Source organism: Glycine max, chromosome 13 (assembly GCF_000004515.6).
Source record: "Glycine max cultivar Williams 82 chromosome 13, Glycine_max_v4.0, whole genome shotgun sequence".
Taxonomy (NCBI): Eukaryota; Viridiplantae; Streptophyta; class Magnoliopsida; order Fabales; family Fabaceae; genus Glycine; species Glycine max.
The window spans coordinates 39,141,368-39,166,192 of record NC_038249.2 but is presented as its reverse complement, the minus strand read 5'-3'; the positions used below and the strand labels follow the sequence as shown (position 1 = coordinate 39,166,192).

The 24,825-nt window shown below is 32.2% G+C and overlaps 2 protein-coding genes across 3 annotated transcripts; both read left to right on the top strand.

Moving 5' to 3' along the window:
- The first annotated feature begins 9,463 nt into the window (after window positions 1-9,463).
- LOC100810952 (indole-3-acetic acid-amido synthetase GH3.10) lies at window positions 9,464-14,315 on the top strand. The gene is made up of 4 exons (XM_003541870.5): window positions 9,464-9,956; window positions 10,394-10,495; window positions 10,608-11,434; window positions 13,444-14,315. Exons 1-4 carry the CDS (start codon window positions 9,622-9,624, stop codon window positions 13,977-13,979), a joined length of 1,800 nt encoding a protein of 599 aa, XP_003541918.1. The 5' UTR covers window positions 9,464-9,621; the 3' UTR covers window positions 13,980-14,315.
- Window positions 14,316-17,906: 3,591 nt separating this feature from the next.
- On the top strand, window positions 17,907-24,631 carry LOC100789384 (protein SYM1). 2 transcript variants are annotated; one of them, XM_041008453.1, is made up of 9 exons: window positions 17,907-18,388; window positions 19,267-19,407; window positions 19,497-19,610; window positions 19,690-19,863; window positions 20,770-20,885; window positions 21,150-21,231; window positions 21,569-22,977; window positions 23,396-23,495; window positions 24,395-24,631. In XM_041008453.1, exons 1-7 carry the CDS (start codon window positions 18,053-18,055, stop codon window positions 21,572-21,574), a joined length of 969 nt encoding a protein of 322 aa, XP_040864387.1. In that variant the 5' UTR covers window positions 17,907-18,052; the 3' UTR covers window positions 21,575-22,977; window positions 23,396-23,495; window positions 24,395-24,631. The 2 variants fall into 2 exon arrangements, with proteins under 2 accessions (XP_040864387.1, XP_003543349.1); XM_003543301.5 differs by lacking the exon at window positions 23,396-23,495.
- Window positions 24,632-24,825: the final 194 nt, after the last annotated feature.

Sequence of the window (24,825 nt, the reverse complement as noted above, 5' to 3'; positions counted from 1 at the left end):
AAATGATAATTTCTAAATAAATGGAAAGAGACATTTAAACAATTCATTGTTAGGGATAGAATGATTTTGTTTTGCTTCTACATGCGTCTCCATACTTAGTGGAGATGTAGTATTCTATCTTTGCACGAGAGATAATAGATAAATTCGGTTATTCAAACGTGGGTGGAAATTGGGAAATCATTAGATAAAGAAAATCATTAACATTGTATCACAAGTAGTTTTGGCATGTTAGACCCCAACATATTTAAATTATGAATTTATCTTTAAGCATTATTATCTTTATCTTCTATATTTCTTATCTTTTACTTTAAATCTTTTATCTAATTTTTTAAATCTCTTATCTCTTTACATCTTTGTCTTTTCTCCCAATTTTTTACTTTAAATTTCTTATTTTTTGCTTGTAAATTGAGTTTGCATCAATTTAAGTTCAGACAAAGTTCATATGAATTAGACACTCGAACTTCTGAATATTTTATTACTTGAGAGACAATTTGGTGTACTTGCCAATTAATTAACAAGTGCCGAAACATTTAGATTGTGTTTATTTTAACGTTTGAAATTTCAAACGGATGATCTGCTTGTTCAAACACTTAAGTTTCTATTGATACATTTCACCTTCATTTGTTTTTAAAAAATCTTCAAATTATTCCCACTTTCTTCTTCCTCTGGCATGAACCTTCCCAGTTTCCACCTCTTTTTTCTATAATGAAGATTCCGAAAACTATTCTCAGTTGTCTATTTAAGAAGAGGAAAAAGAGTTATGTATTGATATTGATAGGGGAAAATTATTTTATAGATCATCTATTTATAATTTATTATATATGATAAATTTATTAACTTTTAAAATAATTATGTTAAAGTAATTTAAAAGATAATTTATAATTAAATGATAATATAAAATTATTTTAAACTTTCAGTATATATAAATTAAATTCATTTAGGAAAACTCTTCAAAAACTTTCCCACTGCTTTATTTATCATCCGCTCACAAAGAGCTTTTGGATGATCACGTTCCGAAGCCAAAGTTAAAAACAAGGAAAATGATTATTGGATATTCTTTAGTGTTTGTACCTTTGAGAGGAATAGAAAGAGAGAAGCAATGAGTGATTAACTTAATTGGTAATGTAATGTGATAAAAAAAAATAAAAAAATACCCATCTTTTGTAAAAAAATTAGAAATATTTTATAGTGGGACAATAAAATACTAGTTTATAGTAGAGAAAAAAATATTAATTTTAAGTTTTTACAAAAGTATATAATCAAATGGTAAAAAATTTAAATTATTTAAGCTTCTAGAAATTATGATTAGAAACCAACAACGGCCGGGTGATAGTGAGTTATGTCCCTTAATAAAATGATTTCAGGTTCCAATTATAATTGGTCTTTGAATATAAAATAATAATATTAAGAAGAAAATACTCATCTCATGTACGTTTATGGTTTCTAACAAAGATTAATCACTATCTTCCACAAAAATTATTTCTTAGTTTTTATTAATATTATGGTCAGCAAAAAAAATTATAATTGGATCAGTGTGTGCTTTAGTTTCACTTGTTTGTTTAAAAGATAAAATTAGTACTAATTTATTGTTTCTTTGATCTCTTATGGTTTTTTATATTTATTAATAAAAATAATTTCATATTATTGGGGTAACATTTATTTTTTATGGGATAATTTTTTTATCAAATATATTTAAGTAAAAAAAAATATCTTAGTGGAGAGAATTACCCAATAAGGCTTAAGATAGATCTATTCCTTGGTGTTGATGAGATGTTTGTTATTTATGGATTTTTAAATATCATCACCTTAAAAATTAAGTTATATATATGACAAGTTAACAACGAAGTAGAATAATGGAGCGGTTGAATATAATATAATGGTTCCAACTTTCCTCTTGAGAATCAATTGTTGCACTTAGCTTCACGGAACATGCACCACCATCCATCTCTAGTCTCTACTCAAGATTAGCCCCGCCATAGGGACCTGGTCTAAATTAAAGTTACAATCCTAACCAAAAATCCACATGCACTACCTTCCAAACATAACTAACCATTAATTTTTCTTCATTCTCATCACTGTATTCAATTATGTTCTCCATTGCTACAAATGGCTATTCAAGGCACCGGGATAAGGGAAACTCTCAGGTACATATAAGTATGGAGTGTAGGGAGGATAAATAAAATAGTAAAAACAATAGTTTGGAACGGGTGTCAATTTCTCGAATGTATAGGCAATAAAAATAGTATAGTAGTAAAAAAGGAAGAGAAGTGTATCAGTAAAAAAGGAAGTGCATGCAAATTAATGAAGGTAATGATAATAATTATAGTAGTGATATTGATGAGAATAATAACAATAATTCTGGTGATAAGAATAATATTAGTGATAGTAATAATAAAAGCAAAATATGTTGGTATGATCATAATAACAGTGATAAGATAATGAAAATAATATATATCCATGTTTCGATTGATAATAATGGTGCTTATAGTATTCACAATAATATAAGTCTCACAAGAGAGATAAATGAGATTAAAGATTTGTTTTAAATTTGAGTAAAAAATTAATTCAACATCATTGTAATTGAACAATTTTTTAATTTGTATTTAATTAAAAATTGAAAGATCGTAAGTACCTCAAATAGATCTCATTTTTAGATTTTTTTTATATTATTCTTTTACACGTGCAACAATAATAACATCTAAGTTTTTTTTTTTATTAGAGTTTAGTTTTCATATATGACAATGTAATTTTTTTTTACATTACCAATCAAGTAGAAACCATGAAACATATGTCTTTTTAAGTAGTTTTTATTTAAATTAACAGTTTTATCATATGCAATAATTTATAATTAAATGACAATATAAAAAATGAAACTATTGGTTCATTATAATTAATTTTTAATCACAAGGAAATCTCTACATATTAAATGAGATCAAAACGCTAGAATCTTGTCGATAAATATTAGATAGCAGCGCAAGAGGCAGAAAATAGCCCAAATCAGGCCCTATAAGCATCGGTTTGTACTTTGTACAGGCTAACCTTTAACTTTTTTGGATCTTGCTAAATACACCTAAATACTTGTTAAGTAAACCTCCTTATTCTATTACCCATTACACCCTTTCATTCTGATGTAATGGCACCATAAAAGTAAATGTTGAAGAGACATTTAGAGGTGAACTTCTGCAACTTCAAGTGGCTGATCTACAGTTTGAAATTTGAGAAAAAATCATCTCATACTATATTTTTTTTGGTAAATAAAATAAACAAAACAAAATTTGAAGATCTCGAATCTTCAAAATCTGAAATTCATCTCTTGAACCAGCAAGTTACATGTGCTTTCTCAGCTCCCCACAAGTCTGCAACTTCACGTTCTCTGTCTCCACTTCAACCACAACGACCACCCTGCGTCCTTTTCTCCCAAAATGAAACTGACCCGTTGTAATCCGAAGGCTAAACGGTCGGACATGGGTCGTATTTTCTAGTGGTCGGTTTTCTGAGGGTTGGGATTTTCAGCCCAAACCCGTTTGTTGCTCACATCTACCTTCAACTCCTCCCAAACCTTGCGCCCCACACCAAACCCTTCTTCGATACGCATGAGGGGGTCGAGGAGCTTGTGTGCAAAAATGGGGTGTTGAGGAACAAAAAAATGGGGGTTCAATGAAAGGAAGAGGTACAAAAGTGGTTTAAAGGAAGATCACAGTCGTAGGGTGGGGGTGTGTAGAAACAAGGTTAAAAGGGTATAGTTGGTAATAAGAGAAGAAAGGGGGGCTTACTTAGAAACGATGGAGGTGTATTTAACAAGAGCATAACTTTTTTTGTCAGTACAATGGAGCTGAAACAAGGCTAAACGGTCCAGACCAAACAATTTTTCAACGTAGCACCTCTTGAGACTGAATTTGTCAGTACAAGTACCCAAAGGTAGTTTTAACTTTTAAGTTAGGGAGTGTTATTCCCACCTCATTTTGGTTAAGTTCACCTCCAACTTTTTCAATTTCTCTTACAAAATTACTATTGAGGGAACATGTTTCCTGTTATAGGTGTAAAAAACCTAGGAGCTTTTTAGCTTGACACTACTAGAAAAATGGCGGTGGTGGTTGAAAAGGGAGCATAATGCATTGCAGTATATATGGTTCTAAAAGGTAAATATGATAGAGGAGGTGGGAGGATGGAAAAGCATCGGTAGGAGAAGGACCATCATTTTCCACTAAAATGGTTCTCAGAGTCAATCTATAAGAAGGTTGGAGAGTGACAATAGGTAAGATTTAATGTCTCAATCCTAATCATCAAATCTTAATTTCTTTTTCTTTCAAGAAAATCAAAGCACGATTCAGATTTCTTAAAAGTTTTATTATAGAAAAATGTATATATTCTCTTGTATTAATTATGAGAATCATTGATATTAAGATTCAATTTGATCTTTTTATTATTGTGATGCTAGAAAACTACAAAACTAACACAAGAAACTTCATTTTGGCATGAACCATGGATGGATTAAAGAAAACCAACAAATGTAGCATTGGGGGTTGAATATAAGATCGGATGGATTTTCTTGGATATATATATATATATATGGAACAGTTTAAGAGAATAAGAGAGAATAAGTTTTAACTGTTCCTCCTTTTCTCTATATATATCAAACAAAATATTTTGAAAGAAAAATAAAAGTATTGGTAATCTTCCACATCCACCAAATGAGACAATTATCATAAAATGTCCCTACTGTACAGGATTTCAGAGAATGACATTGCATTAAGAGAAGAAGAAGCCCAGTGCTGGACACCATGCCAGTTTGACAGATCGAAGCAGAAGAGCAGACTCGTAATTCATGATTCATAAATACATATAATATCTGTGCGTGCATGTTCATAGGAAAATTATGGTTGCCTTTTACGCAACCACATATTACATACTGGTTCGCAGTCGCTGGTCAATAAAGTTGTTTCTGGTCATAGAAAACCCAAATTTGTCGTATTAATCTTTAATTGATTTTTTATGCATTATTAATTTATGTAAAAAATATTCGCCAAAATTAAAATATGTAATTCTACCAAAAATATTTGTTTTGTGTTATTTGAACTTGTGTCACTGAATTATTTAATATGATTAATGTGACTCACTTTACACTTCTAAGAATTAAAATGGTGTTTTACCTTTAAAAAGATAGAGAACATCATGGAGGATCGAATCTATACACTCACAATTCATGTTCCACAATTTAACTATATAATAATTTTCTTTACTGCATGTTAATCATTAAATTAGAAAATGCATATGTAATATTTTAACTTTTGAAATAGAACTTATAACCTTTCGTTGAAATTAGATAAAATAAATAATAATAAATATTAAATTAGCATAAACATTAAACACAAAACTTATATTTTTTTATCCATAAAAATTAAACACAATATCAGATTTACAACACTCATACAAAACTTATATAATATCCTCATACTCAAATGCTATATATGGTCAAATTTGTTTCTGTTACACAACATTGTTCTACTTAGATTCATTGTGTTTTTTTAGATCGATGCTAAACAAGTGTCAATCCGAAAGGAATTATAAAAAAGAATGTATAAATGTCTAAGACTATAGCAAGGTTTTTCACGGTTACTGTATGAGTAGCCAAATGACTAAGTGTATGTGTCTGTTCTATTGTTGTGTTATTAATTTGTTGTGAACTGGTGTAATGCTCTTTCTCTAGCATCTGTCTTTATTTCTTGCTTTAAGTTAAAGAGAAAGGAATGTCAACTTAGTTCAAACGTACAAAAGATAAGAATGCTAACCTAGAGCCTACTTACAACAAGCACAACCCCAAGAAAACAAAATTATAAACTCCTTGTGACACCCTGCAAACTTACAAAAGATAAGAATGCTAACCTAATTTTTTTTTTATCCGAAACACATGTGTCATACATTTATTGACCGTAATGATCTCGGACCAGACAATAACTTGTCCTTGCAATACACATTGAACACAAAATTTCCAAATGACCAACTACACGTCACTTTATTGGCACACTTAAAACCAATACGCAATTTGGGCTTGGCATTACAACTTTTGGATCCCTATTGCGTTGCTGCCTAACTAATTAAAACATATGAAGAATAGGCTCCCACGTATCCTGGCAGCAGAGCATAGATTCCACGTATAATGCATTGGAAGTGAGCAAATTAAGACCATGAATCACATATGTAAAACCATTTAGAGAGCTACGGATATTTTCTTCTCCTTACAAACAGGTTGATTCAGAGAGGGGTCCAAACAGGTTGAGCAGAATGGCCGACAATATGCATTAGAAACGTCGTACGTTAGCAACAAACACAATAATATGTCGATATATAAACTAATACTCAAATACCATTTTTCATGTGTTTTAATGGGTCCTTGGCCACAGCACAAAATTTGATCTGTTTCTATTAGAAATAAGATTATTTGTCAAGATTTGTCCTGCTTATTATTTTATTTCCCCATATCCCATCTTCCAACATGTTTTGAACTAAAATTATATTGTTAATCTTCCTCACCAAAGGTTGATACTATAATGCATTCTCTCACTCAAATTTTCTCATTCTTTTACTCACAAGCCAATAACACCATTGAAAATTTACTTTTTACAAAACTTTGATGTTTGCTACAATATTACGACACATTAAATTTTTTACACAAAGATGATCTCTTTTTTGGATTTTTTTTTTCGATTTTTCCCTTCTTTTTTGGTTATTATCTCTCACCCTTTTCAAGATATATACCCTTTCCGGAGGTGTGAAAAAATCATTTTTTTGACAATCACTAACAATTAACGCACTTTTTGGTATAAGTCTCATATGACAGAAAATCATAATCATATATATACACATTGTGGGCAATTTGTGTCATCATGGTCCACCACTTATAGGAAGATGGTCTAGAAGTTTTTTTTGATACCTGGATGATCTAGTGAAGTTTGACACAACAGTATAATTCCTGACGATAATACCAGAAAGAAAAAAGAAAAATATAATCATGCAGTAATTTTGCATTCGACATGTTTATTAACTAGTGTTTTCAAGTTTAAGAGTTTTGTTAAAACTAAGAAAATAAGTTCTATGATGATCCAATTTGAGTAAAGTTATGTTGAATAAAAGATACATGCCATCTCTAAAAAAAACCTTAATTTTTAATATTTCGGTTGTTCCATAGATACTTTGTTGAGCATTGACAATACTAAATAAGTCAAATACAATTGTTGGCATCAAAATTGTGTCACAGGAGAACACATCTATAGGGTAAAAAGAGGAGAAGAAGAGAATTTCCAAGTAATTAAGGTCGTTGAATATTATTGCATACGTTATTGGCTAATATATAATGTGTTAGGTTCATGTTTTGGATGTAATTAACGTCTTTTCCCAGACTTTTTTCATTTAATTTTCTTTGTTTTTTTATATTTCGTAGAAGTCTGTTTTTGCTTCAAGTTCAAGGAAACAAAATTAAAACAAAAAAAGAAAGAGGTCCGAAAGACGAGCTATGGTACTGTACGGTGTTACTGCACCGGGTGCTCAGTGTGAACGGCCAGCTGGAACACTGCATGCCAACCACAGTAGCACTGCCGAATTTTGACTCTATCAATCAAGTATGATGCTGTACGGCATCCTAGTTCGGAGTAAGAGACTAAATTAATATGGATGAAAATAGATGAAGGATAAGATAGATAGAGTTTAAAGATATTTACTTGAAAAGAAATATAAAAAAAACTGGTGAGAGCTTAGGAGGATTTCTTGATCTTCTACAAAATGGTGTCTGTGTAAGGGTTTTCATGGGAGATATATTTTTGTTTGATTTATGAGATAATAATAATAATAATAGAGGAAAGAAAATGAGAAGAGGAGAAAAAGAGTAGTAAATGATGACTGGGGCGATCTGCATTTTTATATATTTTTTTCATATACTCACGCCCCTGTCTCCTAAAACAACCCCATCTCAAAAACAATGCCAAGTTTCTCTCTCATGGTACAAAATAATGTTTTTTTTTTCCTAAGCAAAAGTTTCTTGTAGGAGATGGGGATCTTCAATTTTAAAAAAACAAGGAACAGTATCTTAGTTAAGAAATCCGGAAAGATACTAAAACTGGAGATGCTCTAATATTTCTCTAACTCTACTCTAGGATGAGTTTTTTTTTTTAAGGAGTCAAATAAATAATGAAATTTAGTTAACCAAGCTATAGAGCTTGAAAATTTTATATTTACGATCAAGTATTTGATTGTATTTTCACTTGTATTCATGTTTTGAAATGCCATAATTTTTATTCTGTTAAAAAAGATTGATTTGATGGATACAATTTTATTTTATTTTTTAATTTTAAATTCTATCATACAGTTTCCCATGACTTGAACGATTAAAATAAGAGTTTATTTTTTCAATTAAAAACGTTAATCCTATAACTTAGCGTTCAATATATAGTGTAATGAGTAATCTATAATAATAATAATAGAACTGATTGTTTGGAGGTACGTTTGGACAATTAAACCTAACGTAAGTGTGACAAAACTCACCAATTTGAAAAAGCTTCCACTTTTAGCTTTATCTCCTCACATAAAAGCACCCCAAATCAAAGAGACAGAGAGATCTCCAGTTTTGAATTTTAAATTTCTTTTTCTTTCAGTTTATTCTCTTTTTTCTTTGCTCTCCTTGCTCAGAGTGATTAACAAAAACACACGTTAGACGTGTACGTTTTTGTTGCAAGATGTTGGAAATCAATAGAGATCTTAAAAAAAATATATCATTTCACTATTAATATTTTTAAAATAAATATGTGTAAAACTTTTTATTTTTTTATTTATATTTAAGTCTTTTGTTTTCATTATTTTTCTAATTTTCAAAATAAATAATAATCCTTAACATTAATAACAAAAATATAAAATAAAATAGTATAAAAAATATAGAAAATAAAACAATACACAAAATATATTAAATAAAATAATATGAAAAAATATAAAAATTATTAAATAAAAAATATACAAAAATATAGAAAATATTAAATAAAAATATAAATTAAAACTAATTTAAAGTTGTTAAAATTAATTTCTAAAAAAAAATTAGAACAACTATAAAGTCCTATAACTTTTTAGGACTTCAAATAATTAATTAAAAAATTAAATGAATTTGAAATTGTTAATTATTTTACGAATTTACATGATTTTTGTTTTTAAAAAAATGGAAGTCATAGACTTTGTATGACTTTAGTAAAAAAAATCAAAATCATCTATTTTTATGATTTTGTTACAGGAAAATTGTGACCATCCTAGGACTTATCCCATGTAGATATTAATTCAAAATTTGCTTCCATTTAATAAATTACAAAACGAATTACCGCTCTTGATAACTTTCCCCTCCTCCACTTATGCAAGATTATGTTTGCTGAACCGTTTGAATAACGGGAAATTGCTCTTGATTGATAACCAAAATAAGAAAAGAAAAAGGGATATTTCAATGGTGGGCTAGTGCCTAGTTTGGCCTTTTTCTATCTACTTGCCTTGTGGAAACAGACTCCCACCGGCAACACTCAAATTTATTCATTTCTATTGCAACACTTGCCAATGCCCCAGCAGCACCACCACCAATAACAACCCTCTTCTTCAATGGAACCCCAAATTCTCGGTTACAACAACAATGGCAACTGCCTCAGTGACTCTGATATCATTACCTGGTTTGAAGACGTGTCCAAGAACGCTGGTTCTGTTCAGACTCAGACACTGTGCAAGATTCTGAAGCAGAACTGTGGGGTTGAATATCTAAAGAAATGGCTGGGGGACTACAATATCTCAGAAATGGATGCAAGTGCCTTGGAATCTCTTTTTACTTCTGTGGTTCCCCTTGCTTCACATAAAGATTTCGAGCCATATATCCGAAACATTGCAGATGGAGACACAGCTCCTATACTCACACAACAACCCATAACCACTCTTTCCTTAAGGTACTATATTGCCTTTTATTTCTTTATTTACACGTGTTATTAATTCTTTCATAGTTCTTTTGGGTGATAAATTATGGGATTCATTGTAGTACCATTAGTTTTATCTCTTTCCTTCCTCTTTTGGGTGATGTTTAATACAGGCCATATGTGGCACTTTCCTTATTCTATCTCTCTCTATATATCTATCTATTTATCTCATACCATGATTTAATAATGACCAAGTGCAGGTGCAAGTAATTAATTGACAAAATCAATTGATAATAGGCCAACTGAAGAAATTAACCATGGAAGTTTTGTCATGCTCATGCATATTGATTATAGATATATATTAAGATATATGATTGGCTTTTCTTATATATGTCAGATCTTCCTCCACTGTGCGATAAACTTTTTTATTTTTCTTAGAAATATAATCTTATATGGTAGAGGTTGTGCAGCTCTGGAACCACAGAGGGAAAGCAAAAGTTGGTACCCTTTACCCGCCATAGTGCTCAAACGACCCTTCAAACATTCACTTTAGCAGCAGCCTATAGATCAAGGTGTGCTTCTCAAAAGTCTCGTTTCTTTCACGAGTCAAAGACCTAGCTAGGTATGAGATACATAGTTAATTATGTTATAAGTTCTTATTATGCTTTTTTGAACTGTTTATAGGGTTTATCCCACAAGGGAAGGAGGTAGGATTCTTGAATTTATATACAGCAGCAACCATTTCAAAACAAAAGGAGGCTTAACTGTTGGAACAGCCACAACACACTACTATGCAAGTGAAGAATTCAAAACCAAACAGGAGAAAACAAAGGCATTCACTTGCAGCCCCTATGAAGTAATTTCTGGAGGGGACTATAAACAATCCACGTATTGTCACCTCCTTCTTGGCCTTTTCTTCTCTGATCACGTAGAGTTTATTTCCTCAGCTTTTGTCTATGGCATAGTGCAAGCATTTTGCACCTTCGAAGAGGTTTGGAAAGACCTTTGCAATGACATAAGAGATGGCACTTTGAGTTCAAGAATCAAGTTACCCAAAATGAGAGAAGCTGTTTTGGGTATAATCACTTCAAACCCCTCTTTGGCCTCAAAACTAGAAGCAACTTGCTTGGAGCTAGAAGATGTGGATTGGTTTGGTTTGGTTCCAAAACTTTGGCCAAACGCAAAGTTCGTTTGTTCCATAATGACAGGCTCTATGCAACCATATTTGAAAAAGCTAAGGCATTATACAAATGGGGTGCCACTAATAAGTGGTGACTATGGTTCAACTGAGAGTTGGATAGGGGTTAATGTGGATCCTAGTTTGGCTCCAGAGAAAGTAACCTTTGCTGTAGTACCCACGTTTTCTTACTTTGAGTTCATACCACTTTATTATAGACAGAAACAAGGTTGCAGCTCAGTAGCTGATCATGATTTCATGGAAGAGGAGCCAATCCCACTATCCCAGGTTAAAGATGGCCAACAGTACGAAATAGTGCTCACAACTTTTACTGGTAATTATTCATTCATTCTTCCTCTTCTTCTCTCATTTATTCGATGCATGCTTTCTCATTGATCATGATTTATATTTGAAAATTTTATTCTTCATTCAAATATTTAACATGGGGTGAATTATATCCCAACTATATGTTTTGACTTTTTTTAGTAAATAATAACAACCTATTTTTAATGATGAAAATACTCAACATACATTCAATATCTCTTCCATCTCAATGTTTTGGCTTTATTATTACTTATTATTATTATATCACTTATCCTTCTGTCTACCTTTTCTTCTTTTTTTCCTGCCTTTCTCTTCTTTATACCTCATTCCACCCCATTTTTCTGGTGGACATTTATCACACTGCTCTTCTAATTAAAGTATTAAATAGTTTAAATTGTGTTGGATAAATAAATAATCAAAATACTTGTTTGATAAAAGTTTATTAAAATAACAGTCTAATAATAAACTTCAATATAAAGTTTAATAAATTAAAAAGTATTTTGATAATTCTTTTTTGTAGAACTTATTAAAATAAGTTAAAAAATAAAACTTATAATAGGTTGTACATAAGTCTCTTTTCGTAACACCAAATAAGCTCTTCCAAACATTTGGGTCACCCACTCAACAGAAATTTTTTCACACGGTTTGGCAGGATTGGTTAGAACCATTGTCCTCACATAAAATAATGCTTAGCGTGGAAACATTATTTCGTAAAGAAGCTATAGATGACCCTCAGTTGGACATGAACAAGGATATGTACCGAATAATCTCTTATCTTTGATATAATTGTTAGTTCATTACACAACTCTAGAAAAGTTGGTTTAGATATGTGAGATGAATATTTGAATTGAAATACAATATTCTGCATGTGGGTTTTGAAAACTTCTGAAGTTCTCGCGGGTGTTGGTCATATTTTGGGTTGTGTGCCCCCATCTCACGGGAGTGTTCATATCATATGTCGTGACCTTCCGCCTTTTGTTATTTTCCATTATGTTATGTACCTGTCATCTCGGTCTTTTCTGAGTTCTCATCACATTGTCAGTGATAGTCATTTTCAAAATTCTATCCAAACTGGAATAATGTAATTCTTTCGAATATGAGTGTGTTTGTTTAAGTTTATTTTTTTAAAAATGTTTATTTTAATAAAATAATAGTTTTGTTTTATGTTTTTTATATGTTTGTTTAATTTTATATTCTTATTAAATAATTATTTATTAAAAAATCGCCTATTTTAAAATTATTTATTTTAAATTTAAATAAAGCGATCCTATATAAATGTTATCAATAAGTGTTTTCAAAGACTGGTCCAACCTTATACCACTAATGGACAGGTTGCTAGATTAATTGAGAATATTATGAAATTAGTTTAATTTGGCTTAACCTAAAAATTTCAAATTTCAAGTGAATAGATAACCCGATAGGTAGAACTGGTGTGAGTGAATCATTAACCTATCGGGTGTATGCATGAGTTTGTATTCTAGCGCGCAGGCTCTCTTTCTCTCTATGTATAAAGTTGATATAATTTCTTAAAATATAAAATTTACAGTTTATACATTTTTAGAATTTTTTAATATATATGGATTCAGACAACATTTTAATATAAAGATGAGTCGTGATATAAAGGTACTCCTGTGCATCAATACTTCCTTAAGATATCTTATTTCTTTTTATTTTTTCTGCCATATCATATAATAACCTATTATATACTACAAATCACAAGAATTGATTAATTGTTTCAACTTAACTAATATTCTTAAGTTTAAGGCTTAAATATATAATTGTGTTAATTATTTAAAATTTTGCTATCTATAATAATTTTATGTATCTAAAATAATATTATTTTAATACGTTCAATATTACTTATCATATTTATATTTTTGTTTCTTCTTTCCTTACGTGTCATCTAGTGTTTGGGTGGTGTACATTGAATATTGATATGTATGATTTTTCTACAGATATTTATTTCTTTTCCATTTTTTAAATTTGTAGACAGACTGAATAAAGTATTTTTGCTTTCAGGGCTGTACAGGTGCAGACTAGGAGATGTGGTGGAAGTGGCAGGTTTTCACAATGGGAGCCCAAAATTGAACTTCATATGCAGAAGAAAACTAATTCTAACCGTGAATATAGACAAGAACACAGAGAGAGACCTTCAAATAGTGGTAGAGAAAGGGTCACAGCTCCTAAACAAGGCCAAAGCTGAGCTCGTTGATTTTACAAGCTATGCAGATGTCTCAAACCAGCCAGGTTGTTACGTCATTTTCTGGGAGATCAAAGGTGAGGCCGAGGATAAGGTACTTGAGGCATGCTGCAGGGAAATGGATGCAGCTTTTGTTGACCATGGCTATGTGGTTGCAAGGAAAACCAGTTCAATAGGGCCTTTGATGCTGTGCATTGTAGAGAGAGGAACTTTTAAAAAGATTTTGGATTATTTCGTGGAGAATGGGGCAGGATTGGGCCAGTTCAAGACCCCCAGGTGCACTAACAACCCGGTTCTCCTCAAAATTCTTAGTGAATGCACCATTCAAACATTTCGCAGCACTGCTTATATATAGTTCAATCCACTCATGAAGGATGCATCATGCATTAATTGTTTTCATTGCTTTTTTTCAAAATTTTGCTATGGTTTCCTTCTAGTGAACAAGCCCATGGTTATTAATATTAGAGAAAAGATATCTTTTAATAAAAAACCCTTATCTTGGGGGATGTTGTAATGGTTTCTTTATTTTTCTTCTCAAGAATTCAGGGTGCTTGTAGACCAGTCTTAATTAAAAGAAACATGCAACCGATCCAATGCAATTGATTTATTTTTTTTATCTCTAATGTAAGCATTTGGTATATTTGACTCAAATTGAAAAACTATCATTAATAAATTAATTAATTTTAGCCAATTTGGTTTACATGCAGTTTTCAGATATATGTTGTAATATTTTAAAGATAGGCCTAAATTTATTCTTAAAAAAGCCCTAAATTCATTATTTTCCTCTCATATTCCAATAGAAAAAACTTAATCCTTTTCAACATAGATACATTTATAATTAACATGTTAGTCATATAATAGCCTGCTAGATGAAAAAAAGTGGTTGAGAACAGATATCCAACTAAAGGTATATATATAATAGCATACATTTTTTTTTCTCTGTATTTTATGTGTATGTACTTAATTGTGAAATAAGCCAAAACATTACACTCTGTCTATTGCCTGACAATAGAACCTGAAAGAAATAAAGACGAGTATGAAAGTCTGAAATATACAGCCATCTAGTTGCATCGTAATGTGCCGTGTAGTCGCAATCAGATTAGACTCAAGCGTTCATGCATGAGAGCACATGCGGTGCTATGACATATTGACATACGAGCATCAACTAATCAAGCAATGTGGTCCAGCTTAGGGAACAGGTGGGCTAGAGTAACAGTAAACATATATATATATATATCGGGAAGGTTCTTATCCTTGCACTTCCACACTCATCCCAACGTAAGTTGCGTTGTGGCGTAGTTTTATAAGCCACGTGAACTAAGTGGCCTCTGTAATGAAGTACCAAAACATATGGGCATGGTTGTTAAACTCGCGATTCTAAGTAGAATTGTAGAGATTCTGGAAACTTGACTCGTAGAATCGAATCGTAAACTCTTAAAAGTTTACTCAAAAGGCACCAACAAACACTACCCACCTTTGATGAAGTCAAAATTTCAATTAACAGATAATTTGTCTATATTTGGAGGATCACCTTAGCGTTGTCAGAATTCAACACTAAGCATCGTTTTAAACTTTCAATTAACAGACATTTCAATTATCAAATACTCCCTTAATTTACCAACAGAACCCAAAACTCAACACTACAATGAAGCTAATAATAGCCTTGCCAGAATTTCAATTAAGAGATACTCCCTTAATAAACATCGTTTCAAACTTTCAATTAATAGAGATGAATTAACAAAGAAGCTTTGAGAAAGAAAACACCTTAGTGTTATGGAGTAAAGCTTGGAGCTAGGTCAGGAAATGAGGGCTTTCAACGAGTGAGGGCTTTCAAGTTTCAAACAATGACGAGGATCACCATGACGTGATTAGTTCAACAGTCCAGCACGACAGTGATGATGACAACCACCACGACGCGAGTAGCTCAACGAGAGTCATTTTAGGGGGTTAGTAGCTTGAACAAGGTAGAGTAAGTGAGTAGAGAGAGTTGCGAGTGTCATTTTTGAGGGTTGTTGTATGACGCAATTTCGGATTTTCATAAACTCGTGAACTCGGAGCAGACTCGCGAGTTTACCCAAACTCGTCCGAGTCTACGCAAAATCGGACGAGTCTACTCCGATTTCAATTCTACTTCCGATTTAACTCGCCAACCCTCAGTAGAATCGTAAAATCTTACAATTTTACGATTTAAATCGAGAGTTTAACAACCATGCATATGGGTACCAACAAAGCACGTAAAAATGGAGAAATATGATAAATAAAAACAAGAGCAAATTATAACAATATTTTCTAAAATTTCGTGTACTTCCTGTTTTTAATTTTATTTAACCATTCATTTGACTTCCTTTGTAGACATTGTAACTTCTGATCAATCTCAGAAACGGATATTGCTTTCACGCAACACAGTAAATTTTTTATATTTTAATTAAGGGCAACACATCATATTGTTTGTTCCTATGACCAAACAAAGCTTATTGGAAAAAAAGTGAAGAAAAAAAAAACACTTATCAAGATATTTCGGAAAAACTACATTTAATCAGAAGTGTAGGTATTAGAAAAGTTCAGTTGGATAGGATCCTAAATGTGGAGAAGATATGACCAAATAAACTTGCTCCTCTCTCCTGCAGGGTTTCCAAAAGTCACATGTCTTGTAACATCATACATAGAGAATGGACATTGGCCTCTTCGATCATGTCCATATTTTCCACGGTACGTAGCTGCAGCAATAGGTAGGAGGAACAGTTACTAACAACTAGAAGGTTCCTCGATCAGTATTTAATTATATATAAGTTGTGCACAAGTCTTTTTCGTATTAATTTGTTGATCGATCAATTGGATTTTTTCTATGACCAAAGCCCCTGATGCCATCACGAGGAGTCTGTGTTCTGCTCTCTCACTTGTCACCATTGCACTTTGACAGTATTTGAGCTCTCTTGTGACAATTGTGACAAAGATGATGAGTACCAGAAAGTAAGGAATCATGGATACCTAACTTACAATCTAAATTATGGTCACATAATTTTTTTTTCTGGCTATTGGCAGTGCACATATATGTGAACAAGATTCTTTAACAAACTAGTGCAAGTTTAGTTCTCTGTCTAAATAGCTATCGCATGAATTCTGAAACAATTCCAACGAAGTTTCTCAAGGTTAAATTTTCCTTAAAAAATATATGGTATACAATCAAATTAATAAATTACAAAGGCAAAGGACAATATCTGGAGTGCTAACTGTTTATGAAAAACATTCATAAATTAAGATACGGAAAAACTAGACTATATACATATAAATTAAGACCAAATAACGCTGAAAAATATTCTATTTAATTTCCGTTTCAGATATACCCGATTTTTTTTTCATATGTAATAAACAGAAACTCGTTTTTTTTTCACCCCACGTATTTATGATACATGAAGTTCAGTTTGAAGGCAATGTATCAAATTGCCTTCTATTTGTCCACATCCACACTGTACGCTCTCTCGGCTTCTAAATTTGAAGGTCATGAAATTAACAAAGTAAAATTTGTTAAGGAATCACGTACATAAAATGCATGAATCGTCATGGATTGCTGATCAGAACATGAAATTTGGTTTATTAGAGTTGTAAGCCAAAATAAGCGAAAGTCCCAAACCCCCAAAATGAATAATCATCATCTTGAATTATATTCAACAAAACAAACTCAAACTTTTAAATAATTTTATTTAAATAAATAAGCTAAACTTAAACATTATATTTCTTTTTTACAAGTCAAACATAGTGTATTCAACTCGTCACACACCTGCTATCCTGTATGTACGATCTCCGCCCTTTGCACATTTTCAACGTGGGACGGCACAACAACATGAATGAATATATAGCTTATCATTTCCGGCACGGCACAACAACATGAATGAATATATAGCTTATCATTTCCGCACGGCACAACATTATTTTTGAAAATTCTTAATTAATTTTCTTAGATATTTTTTTGGAGATCACAATAAAATATAATTTAATTGATTTAACATACGAATGCCAATGTCGTAAACTTTTTCATACCTATCTTTAGTTCATATCGAAAAAAAACAATTTTGGCGGAAACTTTTTAATATCTTAAAACAATTTTATAAAAAAAATAATTAGAAACTTTATTATCTAATTATAAATAAATTATCATATAATTAAAGATTATTATACTTTTTTGACAGTTATTTGAAAAATGATATTTAAAATGATTTTTAATTACTTAATTTACTACTAATAGTGTATAAAAATTAAAGTAAAGGGAAAAAAAAATAAAAAATCCTAGAACTAGAATACACTGGGAGCGGGTTGAGTTGGCAAGAAAGAGATGAATTCGTACTTTCACATCGTCGGTGTGGGACTAACAGGAAAAGGTTGATGTTCAAACACGCTTAACCAATTCACACAATCCTCGTAACCTCTTCCATGGCTACTGTTTCTTCTCCTTGTACTGTTTTCCCCATACTTACATCAACCTTGTCGAAGCCCCACTTGGCTCCCCTCTCTTGCCGAACCCAAAAACGAAGTCGTGTCAGTATCATCACCTCTGTCGCCGAGGATCGAGAAATAGTTCCGGTGTCCGAAGATAGAGGAATTCGTTTGAACGAAGTTGATGGATTTCAACCTTCGGAGCCTCACACAGAGTCAGATGTTGTTGTTCCTCGCCTCACAAGCAGTAGTACCGTCAATGCCATCATCGTTTTGGGGTTTGGGACTTTCGCTGTCACCAAGTTGCTCACCATTGACCATGACTACTGGCATGTCAGTATCTTCAATTTTCCTTATTTATTTTGCCTCTTTTTTTATTTATTTATTGTGGAACTGCTGCTTTTCACTTGTACCCCTTGAAATAAGCTTCTTCACTGTTACTTTACTTTAAGTTCGTGGCTTTGGCCTTTTTTAATATGTCTATAATATGATTTTATCCGATTCATCTCAGGTTAATTAATGATATGGCCAATATAGTGTATATATGTAAGGAGCAACAATCACCGCATGATCTACCTTTTGGTGTTAAGTTATATTCAAATTAAGATTCTAAGATGATACGAGAGTTTATACTAATAATTGTTGTTGAGTCTATCAAGCCATCCAATGTCGAATTACCACAAATGTCTTATCTTGCAAATTCCCTGTCTAAATGTCTACTGTCTAGTACTAGGCCGGAGGGAGGCTTGTTAGACACCTCACATTGATTAGTGATTTAGTCAAAATAGTTTATATAAGTAAAGAGCAATTCTCATTGCATTATCTAGCTTTTGGGATTGAGTTAGGTTCAACTTCAAACTCTAAGAGATCTTGTCTGGTTTCTTGGATATATATTAGGTATGCTATTCTATCTAGGGACACCACCGAGAGTAAAGAAATGAAAATGGAACCTTTTTTGAGGTGTTAAATGTAACAGAAAGCGAAAATGGTTTGAGATACATTCATGCATACCGTGCAAAAACAGAGTTGGTTGATTTGAGCCGAAACATTGTTTCAAGTTAAGCAATCAAGTTCATGTTGGTTGCACAAGTTTCTTTTCACTAATTATTATAATAAAGAAACGAGGGGAAGATGTTTAATAATAGAGTGATTAAGAAAGAGAACTGCAGTGCATTTTCTGTATAACAGCTAACTGGGATCTTATTATTCAGGGTTGGACACTTTTTGAGATTGTAAGGTATATACCTGAACACAATTGGATTGCCTATGAGCAAGCTCTGAAAGCAAACCCGGTTTTGGCTAAAATGGCAATAAGTGGAATTGTCTACTCAATTGGAGACTGGATTGCTCAGGTTTGTTTTTTACTCCCAAAAACATGAAATGCTTATCTTGGGCATAGAGTTTTCGCAACATTTCAGCTATTTCTAACCAAAATATACAGTGCTATGAAGGAAAGCCTCTTTTTGAGTTTGATCGGACACGCGTACTCAGATCAGGTCTTGTTGGGTTTACTCTCCATGGATCACTTTCTCACTATTACTACCAACTTTGTGAGGTGAATATTGTGTCTACTTGAGTTAGAACTGTTAGGTTATATTCTATGAATGGCTGAAATTGTTTGCATGATTCCACAGGCTCTTTTTCCTTTCCAAGAATGGTGGGTTGTTCCTGCTAAAGTTGCTTTTGACCAAACTGTATGGTCTGCAATTTGGAATAGCATCTACTTCGTGGTTTTGGGCTTGTTGCGTTTTGAATCTTTGACTAACATATATGGTGAACTGAAGTCAACATTCTTGCCCTTGCTTACTGTGAGTAGTTATTTTATTTCTTTCTTGACGCTGTTTTCAGATTTAATTGTAATTGTAATTACGTGCCTCATTGCATACATTGCTTTAGTGTCAATGTTAAGTTATGGAGATGCATCAATAGCATGTTAGTAATTGTGCCAAGGTAAAAATTGAGCTTATGTACTTGGAATGTCATACCCTTAGGCTCAAATTTGTAGCATTATACTGTTATAATGGCAGGTATATAGTAGGGAAGTAATTAGAGTGAGCCTTGGATTCAAATTTTCATGTATTTGCATCCTATCCTCTTTCCAAGCTTGGGTATAATCTCTGTATCTTGCTCTTGAACTATGAATTACTTCAATTGTTCAGGTAACTAAACCACAAACCTGCCTTATTTCTGCATGCCATATTGTTTCAAGTGTCGCTGCAATCTGTATTGATCGTACCCCATATTTCCTGCTCATGTGCTGAGTAGTACTGTAGCTATGTTTGAAGCCGGTGCTGGATAGAAGGCTGTGAAATATGCTTAGCCCTCAACTCTTAATTAATATATCTGTAGCAAACATAGGGCCCTAGGAAAGCAAGTGTGTATAATAAGAGCTAATGATGCAATGCCTCTGTTTGCATATAGTAAAGTGAACAAATAGAATCTACTCAATCTAGAGAAGGTGGTGTACCTGCTATATGTCCACTGTGAGAATGGGCTTGTTTCAGATTGCCCGTTTGGTCTTAAAGAAACCTAAAAAGGAAAAGTTGAAAATTTAAGGAAGAAATTCTGTTAATACAACTAATCACTAGCAATTCAAGGATAAAGAATGGTATAATATAATAATAAATTTTATATTCTTATCCTGATTATTTGATTAGAAAACTTTCTTCTGTTTGGACAACTAAAATCTCTAATTCTAATATGCTTCACTTCAGGCAGGGTGGAAACTTTGGCCTTTTGCGCATCTGATTACTTATGGTGTGATTCCTGTGGAACAAAGGCTTCTTTGGGTGGACTGTGTGGAGCTCATCTGGGTCACAATACTTTCAACGTAGGTTTTCTATGATTATTTTTCATATCATATAAAATTGTTTCACACGACTATTTTTGCCATCAGAAGCAGGATTTTAATGTCCTTTTGGATGCCTATGTATCTCATACCATCATGTGACTTTTTCCCCATTTAAGGATGGATGTTTTTGACAGTGACATATACATGGATGCACACTACAAAATAGCATTAAAAATGTGTTACATATAGTCATTAAATTGTCAACAGGATTCTCATCCCTACACAATCTTGTTTTGATTTTAGCTATTCAAATGAGAAATCAGAAGCACGAATATCTGAGGCAGCATCAGAAACAGGGTCATCCACTTCAAGCGAAAATTCCAAGGTAAGTGGACCGTGTTCTTCCACCGGGGTGTTTTAAGGTTCCAGGATAAGGCTCGTGATCCTTACCATCATGAAATTAAGAGAAAAACTGTTAAGCACATTTTAACCCTTTTTTATAACTTTTTTGGGACATATATGATTCTTTTTTGCTGGACAAGATTTGGTAAATCGTACTTTCAAATTGAGATAAAAAATAATACACCATATACTATGCCTTGTCTTCGTTTAATGTTCCAATTAGATGAGTATCCTGTATTCCATCAATGTTCTACTTCATATATTAAGACAATAACTTTCCCCCCTCTTTTTATTGTCTATTATATCTTGTATACCACCAGGAATAAACGAAACGAGGAGAGGAGAAAAAACTATCTAGGTTCATGGCAGTTGCAAAATCAACCTCAGCAAAGATTTGAAGAATCTATCAGTTGAAGGTCCAATTAAACGGCCTTAGGGACATGAGGTTTTGATCTGCTTCCCATACAGGATATATACACTTACACCTTACACAGGTCGTGCATCCTTCTGGCTAAGATCAACTATTCAGGTTGCAGTGATCACATACTTAGATTATTGTATATATGATATAGATGCATTCAGAACTCGAGTTAAATTATGTTCCTTTTCTTGTTTGTATCGGATTACCTCATATATCCGTATGTCTGTTGTCTGTATAAAAAAAATTATTCATCTCATATATATAATGATGGAAAATGTGAAAAAAACTACTTAACATTGCATCTGGAATTTTATTTGCTCAAGTATCTTTAAGCTTCCCCATACATTACCCCCGCTTAACTACCAAAATAAAAAAAGAATTACAGCCACTCCGTTCCCTGGGCATCAACAGGTCATTTGCTTATACATATATTTGGAACACTGAACAGTCCATGAGAAATGTTAGTAGCATATTTTTTTAGCACAGTTTTTTGAAAATATTATTCATTATTCTCTTAGTTTTATTAAAAGTTATAAATTTTTTATGATTTCACTCCTATTTTGTTAAGAAAATATTAAATAAATAAATGCATTTAATTTCTTAGAAATATGAAATGTATTCAACATTTATCATTCAAAAGAGAATTAATAGAACATTGCAAGGGGGTTTATAATTAGGAAAGTGTTATTTAATATGAATGACTTAAGCACGAATGGCATGAAATGTATATTTCACAATCTTATATATTTCAAAATATTAATTTAACATTTTTAAAATGCAAAAAGTGAATTTGATGGAAAATAGGTTGTGCACAGGGATTACAATAGGATGGATAAAATTTTCTACTCATCAAAATTGTGGATTTTTTTTCATTTCTTTCCTTTTCTTTTTATTTATAAAAATGGTCTGTTTTTATTTTTATATATATAAATATTTCGTTTCTCTCTTTTTAATTCAAACAAAACATTACAATGCCCAATTGGGGGGGCATGTGTGTCGGGTTATTTTGGATTTTCCGTGGCGCCCTTAGCCTTAGGCGTAGCTTTTGGGTCATTCAGCAATAGCCGCGGTGAAGATCGGAACCCTCCACTCTACGCTCTGCTCTGCAATGGCGAAGATCGAAGAACTGAACGAATCCATCCCCAAATCGAAGAATAAGAGGAATCACGGCTCCACCACGTTCTTTGTCTTTGTCGATTACCTTTTCATTTTGTTCTTCCTCGGATTCCTCTGCTTCATCGTTTTCAAGATTCTCAGCATTTGATTCGATTCCTCAAATCACACAACCCACCGTGTGTTCTGAGCTAGGTACGTTTGATGCACTACCCACTTGGTTTATTCTCCAATACCGCTCATCAAGATTTGAGTTTTCTTTATTATTATGTGCTTCTGATGGGAAATTAAGAAGAAGCCAATCCCCATTCCCCATTATGCTCTTTTGCTGATGTGATGCTTCTTCAACCTCGTTAGCTTTTTACTTTTTTATTTTATTTTATTAAGGTTTAATTCCTGGTATGGTTTTTATATCTGCACAATCTCGATCTTTATGTTTTAGTACCTACTCTACACCCAAAAACTCTTTTCCTGGCAATTTGGATCATAGGTAGTAAAACGGATTAAAAATGTATGATAAGATACTTAAACGAGTAATTCTTAGATGTAAAACGTAAAAGTTGTCCAAGTCATTGAGCAAATGAGTAATTAAACCTTTTATTTATATTTTTAGAGTACTAAATGGATGAGGAAGAATGTCTTAGAAGTACCAGTATTGGAGGATATCCATGCTTTGAAAGATGAAGCTGTTATGTACCAAAAGAAAGAACGAGGTTATTGAGTCAAGTCATAAATTTTCTCTTAATACTTTCTTTTTATATCTCCTTTTTAGGATTATGGAAGATACTGATTTCTTTTAAAGCAAATTACAGTGACATTCTTTTGTAATTTCTTGAGATTGCTCATGATATTACTGTTTTTTCTTTTACATTTTCTATATTTTTCTTACAGAGATATACGGTGTAATGTGTTCCGTAAGTTAAAAAGACAAGAATAACGTGTGGAATCTTTAGAAATCATAAAGGATGTCAATGTAATTTGCTATTTTTTTCTAACATTGTTACTCAATTTTCACTAAGAGTTTGTATGTAGATGTGTATGCTAGTACTTTTACTTTATGCTTCCAACACAAATTCATGTTTGAAAAATGATTTGTGGACATTTGAAATCTATTTGACACCTAAATAAGAAAAAGAGATAAAGAAAGAGAGAAATGCAGATATAATAAGTGGTATGATATTTAGTGTGTATTTGGTTTAAATTCACTTTTAGCAGAATTGATTAAAAATCATGTTAAGAGAGAAGCAACACATACTAGCTTCAGCTTTTTCATGGTGTCACCATGATCTTATGGATTAGAATCAATTCTCTCACTTGTTATCTAAACACACTAGTAATAGAAACAGAGAGACAGAGAAAAATAATGAATGGCAATGAAATGTTTAGAGTAAAAGTTAGTTTGTGAATCATTCCTCTTCATGTTATACTTCTTCACTGTTATCTTTCTCAATTTTACATTATCATTTCCTGTGGAGTTACATGATTTGTACAACAATTTTCTATAGTACTTATTTTTCTATCTTATCTTTCTCTATCACATCACCCATCTTATTACACACTTTTCTCTCTATTTTCTAATATACTCTTTCTTCAACTCCACTTCTTTTGGCAGGATATTCGCATGACATAGCTAGGCTTTCATTGCAAACCTAGTTCCAAGCTTGAAGGCTGCGGCAACTAGCAAGTATCATTTTTAATCAGATCCTATGATGTAACACTTGAATTTACCATCTTTCCCAAGTTTTGCTCTCGAATTCCAAAATTTACACTACTCATTTCCCCCTGTAGTTTTCTTTCATTAGTGTCTTCTGTATTACATTTGATATTTTAACATGTTCTTTTCCACTTATATTTCCTTTTCCCTTTACTGTGGTGAAGAAGGATGACAACTAAGATCAATATCAAAGTACATTGCATAGATTAAAACTGATAATGATGCTAGAGTAATATCCTTTTTCTTTGCCAATTGTTTATTCAAAGACAAAATGCCATTTCTTGGATATCATGGTTTTGAAACCCGGACCGGTTCGTCCGGGAACCAGT